The 12,820-nt window shown below is 55.0% G+C and overlaps 1 protein-coding gene across 1 annotated transcript in view; it reads right to left on the reverse strand.

The window, feature by feature from the left end:
- The window catches only part of TMPRSS9 (transmembrane serine protease 9), a 48,269-nt gene that overhangs the window by 17,193 nt on the left and 18,256 nt on the right, over nucleotides 1–12,820 (reverse strand). Inside the window, exons 3-8 of the mRNA XM_072948037.1 lie at nucleotides 10,042–10,169; nucleotides 6,042–6,109; nucleotides 5,754–5,929; nucleotides 4,801–4,842; nucleotides 3,788–3,901; nucleotides 2,139–2,310 (exon numbers count right to left, since the gene is read on the reverse strand). Coding sequence (XP_072804138.1) covers nucleotides 2,139–2,310; nucleotides 3,788–3,901; nucleotides 4,801–4,842; nucleotides 5,754–5,929; nucleotides 6,042–6,109; nucleotides 10,042–10,169 — 700 coding nt within the window. The remainder of the gene's footprint in view (nucleotides 1–2,138; nucleotides 2,311–3,787; nucleotides 3,902–4,800; nucleotides 4,843–5,753; nucleotides 5,930–6,041; nucleotides 6,110–10,041; nucleotides 10,170–12,820) is intronic.

Here is a 12,820-nt window from a genome sequence, read left to right on the forward strand (position 1 = left end):
CTCAGCCTTCCAGACCCCCAGACCCTGTGCCCGGCTGCGTCACGGACCAGCCCCCTGCCTAGGATCTGGGATCTGGGATCCCTGGGCCCTGCAGCCAGGCTCCAGGAACCAGCTCTGCGTGCCAAGGACCAGCAGTAAGCCCAGGATCGGGCTCCCCGCCAGTGGGCGGGCGGGCGGCAGCCCCAGCGTCTTCAGGGCCCTGACTCTGCCCACCAGTGAGCCAGCCCTGACCCTCAGGCCCCCCAGGGTTCCGCGAGCAGCCACCTCATGACCAGGCCCCGCTGGATGGCAGCCAGCAGCACCCGCACAGCCCGCCCGCCGCCACAGGAGGGCCACGCAGCCCTCCCGGGGGGGCCCCCAGAGCACAGAGCTGGGTGACGAGAGGGGGGCGCGTGGTGGGGACGACAGGGCGTCTCCTACGGAGGGCCACTGCTCCAAGGTCGAGAAACGCAGCTAACCCACCATGTACATGAGATGCAAACAGCAACTCAGACAGAGTGAGGGGCAGGGGGGAGTTCCAGACCAGGGCACAAGGCACACCACCAGTGGAGGAACCGAGCGAGGTGGCGCCAGGCAGTCCGCCCGAGAAGGAGCTCAGAGGAACGACCGCAAAGGCGATCAGAGAACTGTGGAGGCAGGTGGATGCACAGAGCAAGAAGTTAGAAACTGTTAGCAGTCAGAACATGTAAAAAGCAACCAGAAGCGAATACAGCAACTGAAATGAAAGACACGCTAGGAGGAATCACGGGCAGGCGAAGTGAGGCGGGAGAACGGGTGCGTGAGCTAGAAGCCAGGAGAGTGGCACGCACCACCGCGGAAGAGAAAAGAGAAGAACGAACGAAAAGAAACGAGGACAGCTGACAAGGCCTCCGGGACAGGAAGCACACACTGCATGGGTCCCAGCGGGAGAGAGGGACAGGAGGGGCCTGAGGGAACACCTGAAGAGGTGATAGCTGAAAACGTCCCTAACTTGGGAAAGGAGAGCCCCGTCCAGGACAGAGTCCCACCCAGGACGGCCCGGAGAGGAGCACACCAAGGCACACTGCGCTCAAGACGACAGAAGCCGAAGGTGAAGCGAGACCGTGAAACCCGACAAGGGAGAGGCAGCGAGCAGCCCGCGAGGCGGCCCCCGCGGACGCGCCACCGGCCGGCGGGGGCGGCGCAGCTCATTCCACGTGACGGGGGGGGGGGGATCCCGCGGCCGCGAGCACCCCGCCAGCGGGCCCGCGCAGACGCCGTGGGGAAGTCGAAGGCTTTGCAGACAAGCAAAAGCTGGGAGAATTCCGCACCGGCAAGACAGCTGTACGACAAGCGTTCAAGGAACCTCTCCAGGCCATGGAGAAACTGGAGCCCTTGTGCACGGCTGGTGGAAATGGAAAACCGTGCAGCTGCTGTGGGAAACAGGTTGACGGCTCCTCAGAAGAGGAAACATAGAATCGCCACGTGACCCAGCAATTCCACCTCTGGGTTTATGCCCAAAGGAATTGAAAGCAGTGGCTTAGACAGTTGTACACGTATGTGCACAGCAGCATTATTCACAACAGCCAAAAGGCGGAAACGACTCAAGCGTCCAGCGATGGGTAAATGAATGAACATGTGTCCACCCACACACTGGAATATTATTTGGGCATAAAAAGGAAAGAAGCATTGACACCCACTACCAGGTGGATGAACCTTGAAAACCTGTTAAATGAAATGACAGTCACAAAATGACACATACTGTCTGATTCCACTCACAGGAGGTCCCCAGAGGAGTCACATCCACAGAGACAGAGAGGTGGGCACCAGGGGCTGGGAGAGGGGAGGAGGAGTCTGTGTTTCATGGGGACAGTTTCAATTTGGGAAGATGAGAAAGTCCTGGAGATGGAGGATGCAGATGGTTGTACAACAGTGTGAATGTAGTTAATGCCACTGAATTGTACCCTTGAAATGGTAAACTTATATATAGTTTGCCACAATTTTAAAAATTTAATGCATTTAGTTTTAACAAAAAGAAAAGAAAAGGGAGGGAGGAAGGTAAGGAGGGAAAAGTTCCAAGGGGCTCTGAGGACACCCAGGAAAGACGGTGTCCCCACAGTGGAAAGACGGGAGGGGTACGGGAGCGGGGATGGACCCAGCCCGCAGGGATGCGGACTCACTCGTTGAAGCAGTGGGCAGCAGACACCAACCACCTGGCGCTGACGACAGCGGCTCCACAGAAGTGTTCGTTGTTTTCTCGGAGGCTGACTTGCCAAGGGAACTCCCCCGGGGATGCTCCCACACCACCCACAATCCTGCCGGTGGTCCTCCAGCCAGGCTGCAAACCACAGTCTGCAAGACAGAGATCGCCAACCAGGACCCCAAAAACGCAGGACCATGGCCCCGTTCCTAGCACATCTGCCTCCAGTCTCTCATCCCCACGGCCCCCAGGTTCAAAGAATGTCAAAGAAGCCAGCAAACCCCCAGAAGCTGGGGGACAGCACGGAACAGACCCCCTCACGGCCTCAGAAGCAGCCAGCCCTGCCGACACCCTGACCTCGGACTTCCAGCCTCCGGAGCCGGGAGTGAATACATTCCTGTTGTTTTAGCCACTCAGTCTCAGGTCCTGTGTTTTGGCAGCTCTGAGAGATTCATGCCTGAAAGTCAGCTGTACGGGTGCCACAAGCCCCCGTGACCGGGACAGCAAGGCTCGGGTGGGCTCCCCGGCGGAGATACTTCGCGTGCGCTGGCGCGCAGGCTGCCGGCAGAACTAATCGGGCGCCGTCCACGCGGCTGCGGGGACAGGGGGACCGGAGCGCCCCCAGCCTGCGCGCCTGCGCCCGGCACCTTGTGCTGTGCGATTTTCGCCTGTGTCCCTTCACCTAAGAGGCTGTAACTGTGCGCGTGACAGCTTGACTGAGTTCTGTGAGTCCTTCCAGTGGATCACTGAGCCTGGGGGGCTTGGGGACCCCTGACCACAGCTGCCCATTTCAGGCAACCTCCACAGAGCGTCCCCCACATCCAGGTTCCGGACGTTACGAGTGTCTCCTTCACCGTGCGCTGCACAAGTTTCAAAATCCTTCCACATCCACCTTTCCACAGGGTGCTTTGTCTCTACCTCGCCTCCCTTTTCTGGGCGGCTCCACCGGGACTGTTCAGTCCCCTTTTGTGTCCTTCAGTGAAGTTCTGTAATTGTGTAGTTACTACCGGCTTGGCACACGTCCATTTTATTTGGTGTTGCTACTGATCGTGAGTGGCATTTTTCCATTATATCTCCTAACCTGTTACTACTTGTAAAGCAAAACAACAGCTTTTTTATGTTAGTAACCATCGTGTCTTCCCCTCATTGCTGAACTGTCCTATTTTTCTAACAGCTTGTTAGTCAATTTATTGCTTCATTTAGGTAGATGGTCATATCCACTGCAAATTACGACAGTTTTCCCCCTTTCTTTCCAACGCTTAGACCTGTTCTGACTTCACTGCGTGGGCTAGCACTGCTAGAAAATGTTGGCAACATCTCAGTTGTCATTTCCGTCTCCCACATCCTTTTGGTGACGTCCTACTAAGTACCAGACAGACCTCCACTTCCGGGCACTCGAGGCTCCCCGTGGCTTGCCCAGGACCTCACATCCGCCTGAATTCTTGCCCTTTCTCGCTCCAAGGGCCCCCCCTCCACACAGCTCCGGGTCTCCCTGCTCTGTGTCTGCTCTCACGCTTCTTGTCTATCCCGGGTACCCTCCCCTTCTTTGCTCCAGTGAGTGCCAGGCCCACGTGTCTGCACGTGACGGACACAGTGCGCCAGAGAGCAGACCCAGACGGGCGAACTGACCACAGCGGGCCTCGTCGGAGCCGTCAGAGCAGTCTGCTGCGCCATCACACTCCGGGTTCACCTTGGTTACACACTGGCCGTTCCCGCAGGAAAAGGCGTTCCCGGGACAGCGACCTGAGGGCAGAGAAGCGTGTTCCCAACCTCACTCCATCTCTCCTGGCTGCAGGGAGAGTCCGCTCTCCACGTGGAAACTCCAGAGCATGGAAAACATCTCTTCCCTGCTTCCTTTTCCCAGCGTGTTTCTGAAATAATTTTCTCAGAATAAGTACAGAGACACAGCGCGAGCCAGCCAGCCAGCCCCGGGGCCGGAGCCGGGCCACAAAGTCCACGTGCTCCGTGTGTCCTTCTACGTGTCTAGCAGCCACGTTCTTAAAGAGTAAGAAATAGGTGAAATTCATTGTTTTAAGCTGTGGCAAAGCACACATAACGTCAAAGTTGCCATTTTAACCATTTTAAGTGTAGGGTTCACATTCGGAGCCAGACATTCTCTGTGGGGAGGGTGTTGTGGGCGCTGTGAGGTGCGGGGCAGCATTGCCGGGGGCCCCCAGTCATGACGACCACAGACGCCCCCAGACACGACCGAGTGTCCCCCTGGGGGCGGGCCACCCCTAGCTGGGGACCACAGATGTGAAGCGACACGAGTGTGTCTCCACAAGTGTCGTGAGCTGTCAGGATAATCACCAAAATACTGAAGGCAGTGAGATTCGGGTGGGACCTATTCTTTTCTTCTTTGCCCAAACTGTTTTTCTTTTTGTCTTTTCTTTTAATAACAACCTTCCACCGCTTAAGCAGCAACAACAACGCCTTCTCGTGATCGTGCTTGGCCATGTACGGCTCAGATCACCTCATCCCGAAACCCTCTGCTCGCACGGGACCACGCAGCCGGCGCCGCGGCAGCGGCTGGCGCACAAACCAGCACCGCCTGCGCTGCAGGGCTTTGCTCTCTGCGCCTGAAGGGAGCCTCAGGAAGCCCGGCGGGCGACTGCAGGCGGAGAAGGAGCTCGAAAACGTACCTGATTTCAAGTCTCTTTCCGTCGGTGGCCCCTTGTGGCTTTCTGCAGCAAAACAGGGACGAGATGCAAGCTCACTCAGTGAGGGTGACGGCTGTTGGAAACATCGTCCTGCAAAGCGGGGAGCTGCCCTGTCCACCCGGGAGCCACTGAAATTCCGACTTCAATCGGTGAAGGTTGACAGCAGATGAAACCTGCTCCTCAGAGCTGGCGCGTGACAGCGGGGCTGGGGGCCGCAGCCCCGAAGTGTGTCCCGCGCCGCAGGCAGTTCCACCGCCTGGGTGAGGCCGCGGACTCGAGTGCGCCAGGGGTGGCGGTGAGGGGGCCGTAAATGTCCCACAAGGCAACAATTTTTATTTAAATTTGGGGGGAGAGTTAACTAAGTTTTTATTTACTTATTTTAATGGAGGCACCAGGGCCTGAACCCAGGGCACGCCAAGCCTGCTCTCCCCTGCTGAGCCATACTGCCCTAAAGCAGCACTGTTTTAATCTGAACACTCTAAACTCACGTCTGGCCCTTGAGTCACAGGGCACCACGACCCTAGGATCGCAGAGCATCAGGTCTACTGTCACGCCTGCACCTGGGGCTGGCGAACCGTGGCTGGGCGCCAGATCTGGCCGCCACATGTTTGCGTAATAAAGCTTTATTGATACACAGCCGTGCCGTTTGCTTCTATAGTGTCTTTGCTGCCTTTTTTTTTTTTTTTTGGCTACAATACCAGAACTGAGCCGTCTCCACACAGACCCAAAGGATGGAAGAGACAGCAGTAGTCACGTGCCAGCATTTGGAGGCTGCCAGTGCCTGGTCTATTACCGCTGAGGGTAACACGATGTGTATGTGCCTGTGTCACCAGAGGGACGATTACTGAAAACCTGAAGTTTAAGGCAACTTCCAGCCAGCTCCCTGCCCCCCGCACATCCCCACCTGACGTCTCCCCGTCTCTGTGCCCACTTGCCTGTGAGCTGGGCGGACACGATGGTGCCATAGGTGGCCAGGGGGATGCCGCGTCCCTGCAGCCCGGCCCGGAGCCCCTGCTGTAACAGCTCCTCCTCCAGCCCCAGGCTCAGCGTCCGGAGGGCTTGCTGCAGAAAGTGCAGCCGGAAACGCACGAGGACGCTGGAGTTCCCGTCCCTGCAGGGAGGACGGCGGCCCTTGGCGCAAGAGGGCTCCCCTCTGCTGGAGTCCTCTGGACTCTCTCGGGGGTCCACCAAGGTCCATCATCCCAAAGGAGGCCCCAGCTCACCTGTAACTCAGCACCGTGCAGCCCACGCAGCTGGCCTGCAGCTCTGTCTTCCGAAAGCTGCTTACAAACTACAAGGGAAACGAGAGCAGCAGATGAGAGAAGGGAGCAGGGCGCCATCCCCACGGAGACCCGTGTGTGCCGGGGGAGCCGTACAGGGTGGCAATGCCCCTGCTCTCAAACGCCCCGCGGGCAGCCAGTTCAGAGCTGAGTGAGTGACGGGCAAGGGCATCCCGAGACCACGCCTGTGAGGATGTTGCTCCATCTGCAGGTGACGGGTAAACACACGTGGTCCCTGTGCACACAGGAGCGTCGCTCAGCCGTGACCAGGAGAGCAACCCTGACACCCGCTCCCACGGGGCTGGACCCTGAGAGCACGGTGCTCAGGGAGAGCAGCAGACACAGGAGGACGCATAGCGTGTGAGTCCACGGATGTGAGGCGTCCGGAACAGGCCAGTCCCCAGACACAGGGCGGGGGCTGCTGGCTGCCAGGGGCTTGGGGGGAGGTACGTGACTACTAATGGGCACAGGTACTTCTGGAACTAATGGTGATGGTTGCACCACTCTGTGAATGTACTAAAACCCACTGAATTGTTCAATTTAAAATGGACACTGCAGAGGGGAGTGTAGCTCAGTGGCAGAGCTCATGTTTAGCCTGCACAAGGTCCTGGGTTCAGTCCCTCGTACTTCCATTTAAAAAAATACGTAAACGAAATTGCCTCCCCCCCAAACATAGTTTTTTTTTTTTAAATGGCTTATTTTATGTTATATGAGTTTTACGCTGAAAAAAAAAAAAGCCCTGTGGCTGAGTCTGCTTGGCACAGGCAGGTTCTGTTAGGAACGCCCCTGTCCTTCGTGTGCTGTGCGGGTGACCGCTATCCGCGTCTCCCAGGATTGTCTGGTTTTAGCCCCGAAGGGCTGCATCCCTGCCCCCAGCACCTCACAGGACCTACACGTAGGTGACCGGTAACCCCGTTCATCTGCTCTCCCAGTGTAATTACTGGCAGCGTCCTTGTCCCATCCAGGTGTTCTGGCTTAGGGGTTAAGTCTCACGGTCACCATCTCCACTCCCTAAACACACATGATGCACAGTTGATTCTTCCTCCTAAAACATCCTTAATCCAATCCGCTTCTCCGAACGGCTCCCTCCGAGTCCACGTCCCCACTGCCTACACCTAGACCTGGGCTGTCCTGTAGAACATTCTAGACATTTCCGGAATGTTCTACAACCACCTAACCCCACCGGGCAGCCGCCGGCCACATGGGGCTCCGGAGCTTTTGAAACGTGGCTGGTGCCACGGAGGAGCAGATTTTATTCTGTTTTAATTAGTTCACACTTACATTTTGAAACAGACTCTGGATTCGGTTACTGGAAAACTCGTAAGTATCTCTGGAGCATCCTGGGTCTGTAAATGTCACGGAATCTAACTGTGGGTGGGGAGCTCCTGATGGAGCGGCGTCTGCACTGAGCCGTGAGTGTAACACACACACCAGGCTTCAAAGACTCAACCCAGGGGAGACAATGCAAGCAGCTCACTGACGCCTGCTTTATTTGTGTTGATGGCAGGCTGAAGTGATAACATCTTGGATATCGTGTGTCCCGTAACATATATTATTAAAAATCATCCTACCTGTTTCTTTTTACCTTTTTTTCCAACAAAAATGTGGCTACCCGAAAATGTTACATTACGCATGGGACTGTGTTACATTTCTGTTGGGCAATACTGCTAAGGATGCAGGATTGAGGTTAGCAAACTAGGCCCCACGGGCTGACCTTGAACCATTGCCTGTTTTTGCAAAGATCACGAACAAGAATGGTTTTTATGCTTTGAAATGAATGGAAAAAAATCAAAAGAAAAATATCTCAGGGTGCATCAAAATGACATGAAATGTGAGTATCGGTGTCCACAAATAAAGCTTTATTGGCACATGGCCAACGCCCACTCATTCGGGTCACCTGTGGTGGCTTTTAGGCTCCAAAACAGGGCTCATCAGTGGAGACAGACTCTCTGGCCCCCAAAAGCCAAAACTTTGACCCTCTGGCCTTATAGGAAGATGTGTCGACTCCTGGTCTCAGTGATGGAGACTCCTAACTGTCCCCTCGCTTCTCTCCCATCTTACCACACACTGAAAATGAATTCACACCTAGTCACACTTCTACTTCTCTTAGGATAAAATTTAAAGCATTTTTTTAAAAATGGAGGTATAATTCACCTACCATAAAAACTCACCTTTTAGATGCTCAATTTTGCTGATTATCAGAGAAATGCAAATCAAAACTACAATGAGGTACCACCTCACACAAGTCAGAATGGCCATCATCTAAAAGTCCACAAACAATAAATGCTGGAGAGGGTGTGGAGAAAAGGGAGCCCTCCTACACTGCTGGTGGGAATGCAAATTGGTGCAGCTGCTATGGAGAACAGTATGAAGATTCCTTTAAAAACTAAAAATGGATTTACCATATGATCCAGCAGTCCCACTCCTGGGTATGTATCTGGAGAAAACTAATTCAAAAAGACACATGCACCCCAGTGTTCACAGCAGCACTACTGACAATAGCCAAGACCTGGAAGCAACCTAAATGTCCATCAACAGATGACTGCATAGAAAAGCTGTGGTGTATTTATACAATGGAATGTTAATTAGCCATAAAAAAATGAAATAATGCCATCTGCAGCAACATGGATGGACCTAGAGATCATCACACTAAGTGAAGTAAGTCAGAAAGAGAAAGACAAATACCATAAGATATCTACATGTGGAATCTAAAAAAAAATCAGGCAAATGAACTTACTTACAAAATGGAAACAGACTCACAGACATAGAAAACAAGCTTACAGACTAGCCACAGCATTGTACATTGCCTGTAATTCAACTGAAAAACAAATTTACGGTTATGGGGGACAAGGGTCGGGGAGGGATAAATTAGGAGTTTGGGATTAGCAGATACACACTACTGTATATAAAATAAACAAGTTCCTACTGTATAGCACAGGGACCTATATTGAATATCTTGTAATAAACCATAGTGGAAAAGAATATGAAAAAGAATACATACATATACACATGTATATAAAACTGAATCACTTCGCTATACACCAGAAACACATTATAAATCAACTATACTTCAACTGAAAAAAAACTAAAAATAAAATAATTTTTTTTAAAAACTCACGTTTTAGAAGTGTACACTTAAATGGGTTTTAGTGTATTCACAGAGTTGTACGAACTCATCACAATCAATTTTAAAGTAGTCCGTCACCCTAACAGCAGCCCCGTCCCCATCAGCAGTCACCCTTGCCCCGCCAGCCCCTGACAGCCAGGAGCCCCCTCCCTGGGTCTGGGGACTGGCCTGTTCTGGACGTCTCACATCCATGGACTCGCACACTGTGTGTCCTTCTGTGTCGTCTTCTCTCCCTGAGCGTCGTGCTCTCAGGGTCCGTCCACGTGGGAGCGGGTGTCAGGGCTGCTCTCCTGGTCACGGCTGAGTGATGCTCCCGTGTGTGGAGGGACGCGTGGTGTGTATCCATCATCTGCTGATGGACCCTTGGGTTGTTTTCACTTTGGCGCTGTTAAGAATCATGCTGTGAACGTTTGTGTGCAAGTTCCTGTGTGGACACATGTTTTTGCTTCTCTTGGGCTGACCCCCAGGGGCGGGACTGCTGGGTCACAGGGTAACTCCATTCTTAACCTTTTGAGGAACCGCCAGACCGCTTTCCACAGCGGCTGCACCATTTCACGCTCCCACCAGCCGTGCAAGAAGGTTCCGATTCCCCCACCGAGATGCAGTTTACCACCGCCCAGGGTGGCCTACAGATCCGGCAGGAGGCGGTTCCCACCGGATGCTCCGCTCCCCTGCGTTCTGGAACGCAGCAGCCCCGCCACGCGAGGCAGGCCCCGGTGGCCCCACGCGCCCCTCCGTGCCCCCAGCCCACCCCGCCCACCCCCCCGCTCTGCGCGCGGCTCGGCGCCGCCCTGCGCCGGCCCCGGGGACGCTCACCAGCGTTTCCAGGGCGGGCGTCAGCGTGCGGTAGTAGTCCGAGGTCGCCCGCTGCAAGCTGGGCGCAAACCGGATGCCCTGCAGCTCGGCCGTGTGCTCCACGTGGGCGCCCTGCGTAGAGAGCGAGGCTGCGGACGAGACCAGGGCCCCGTGAGAGCGCCCCCTGCGGGGCAGGACCCGGAGGCGCCGCCGCCCCGGCCGGGTCACCCTGGCAGGCGGGCGTGGGCTGACTCCTGGGGCAGAGCACTGGTCACCTCTCGCACGCCACCCCCTAAAGGCCCCCAGGTTTCCTTGAGGACAAGCTCCTGCCTGTCCCTGACCCGCCACACGTGCCTGGCCCAGAGCCTGAGGCTGACTTCGGCCAAAATTGGGCGAAATGGTCTCAGGAGACCTTCCCTCGACTTTGGAACAATTCCCACCTCCTCCCTGGGAAGCAGGCCCCAGAAGGCCCCACGGGCACGGCCAGGGGCGCCAGGACCCCGAGGGCGCCGGCCCACCACGCCACCCTCTGAAGAAAGTTTCCAGTGGTGGGCGGCGCTGCGTCGAAGCCGACAGCAGCAAAGAACCGCCGGCATGACGGCTTTCAAGGCGAAGAGCGCAGCCCGCGGAGGCCGGCCCGCCTGTTGGAAGCACGGGACTCGGGCAAAAGGGCACGCCCGGCGCACGTGGTCGGCGCGGGGGGCGGGGCCGGCTCAGGGGTGGAGCCCGTGCTTAGCGCGCACGAGGCCGGAGGTTCGCTCCTCAGTCCCTCCATTTGCAAAAAAACAAGTAAACCTGATTACCTACCCCTACAAGAAAAATTAAATCAAACGAAAAATAAAATGAAAAATTTAAAAATGATCATCAATGCAAAATTTAAAAACTAGAAGTAGCAGGAACAAAAAAAGAAACAAGAAAACAAAAAATAAATACACAAAAGCAGCGACCACACAGGCCCGTGAAAGCCAGGCCCCCCCAGCTCTAGCCGCGTGAATGTTCCTCTAGACCGACACTGAGGTATCTGTTTATTCAGCAGACAGAACAGCCCAAAGCAACTCTAAAAATGGTTGTTCTCCTCATTCAGGGAACTAAATCCCGCTGTGCAGACCCAAGTGCCCACGCTCCGCGCCCCCAGTAAGCCTCCCGCCTCCCCTCAGAAATAACCCCGGGCCCCGGGAAGCCGGAGAAACGGCCCAGCCCGAGCCCGTGTGCTCCTCCCCTCCCCCAGGGCCAGCACGTCCCAAGCGACATTGTGACCTGTCTGTGCAGGGACAAGTCTGAGTCCTAATTTCAAAACTGGTTTTACAGTGTCGCGCTTCTTAAAGCCCTCCTTGACCTCAGAGGTCCTGCTGGAGCAGAGAGTGTATCTACCTGTTGTTCCCAAAATGTACCTGTGCGTCTAGAGTGGAGGTGTGGCGCCGTCCCCCGCCTCTCCCTAGTGTGGGGACGGACGGACGGACACACATACATACACACACGCACACACGCCCGCCAGACTTTCCTGCACTTCACCCCACAGCCACTAGGGGGCCTCCGGCAGCCGTGCCGGGCTGCGAGCTCGTCCAGACACTCGTTTATATATATTCAGTATTCGGGGGTCCCACATTGCATTGCCAACTTGTTATCTTGCCACATGAAAGCACGCCACCCCCCAAAATGCCAGTTGCCACCATCATTTCATGAACAGAAGGTGACTGTCACACCCCACCCAGAACTAGGGAGCCCATCGTCTCAGAAGGAGCCTGCAGGGGGAGGGGTGGGGAGGACAGAGCTGGGAGTCTGGGGCTTTAGATGCACGCTGTTACGTGTAAAACACCAGCAGCAGGGTCCCAACGCGCAGCCCCGGGGGCTGTGCTCAGGACCTGGTAACGGCCTATAGGAAAAGGAACATTCGCATACCTGAATCACCACGCTGTGCGTCAGAAACTAACACAACATTGTAAATCCACCCCACTTCAATTAAAAAGAAAAAAAGGAAGGAGCCTGGTCCCTGAGCAGGGCTGCCTGGCAGAACGTCCCATGGTGACAGAACGCTCTAGATCTGAACCGTTCCCTGCAGGAGCCACGAGCCACCTGTGAGATGTGGCTGGTGCCGATGGAGGAACCGAACTTTAACCGTCATTTAATTTGAAATGATTGAGTCTAAAGAGCACTGGGGCTCAGGGCTACCACACTGACAGCCCAGGTTGGGGGCAGTCTTGGAACTCTGCACAGTCGGCAGGGGTCTGTGGATCCTTCTACCAAAATATAACAGGCACTTCCCTGAGGGGAGGGTAGAGCGCGTGCTTAGTATGCACAAGGTCCTGGGTTCAATCCCTGGCACTTCCATTAAAGAAAAAAATTTTTTTTAAAAGAACTTCTTTTGTTTTTCTAATGGCAGCGCCACATGGTTCACGATGGGTCATCATTTTGCACATTTCACTGTAAACAATATGGGCACACACTGGGAGCAAAAATGAAATGAGAGCCCTTGTCGACTGGGACGGAGGACATCAACGATTGTTCACTTTTTATACTTTCAGAGATTTTTCAGATTTCTCAAGAGTTTCTAAAAAAGTTCACTTCCCTATTGATCTCCATTTCACCGTGGCCATGAGTCTTCCCTGAACAACCCCCTCAGTGGGAAATCTGAAACACACAGGCACGGCCTCCAGGCCCAGGCATCCCCGCCCAGCCCAGAACTGAGTGCAGCCACGCCCAGCGCCCAGCCTGCTGGCCTTCCTCTTGGGTGGCCTCCGTGGCCTGCATGCTCAGCCCTTTGGCTCTGGGACACCGCTGAGCTCCTCCTGGGCATCTCTGT

Source organism: Vicugna pacos, chromosome 22 (assembly GCF_048564905.1).
Source record: "Vicugna pacos chromosome 22, VicPac4, whole genome shotgun sequence".
NCBI lineage: Eukaryota > Metazoa > Chordata > Mammalia > Artiodactyla > Camelidae > Vicugna > Vicugna pacos.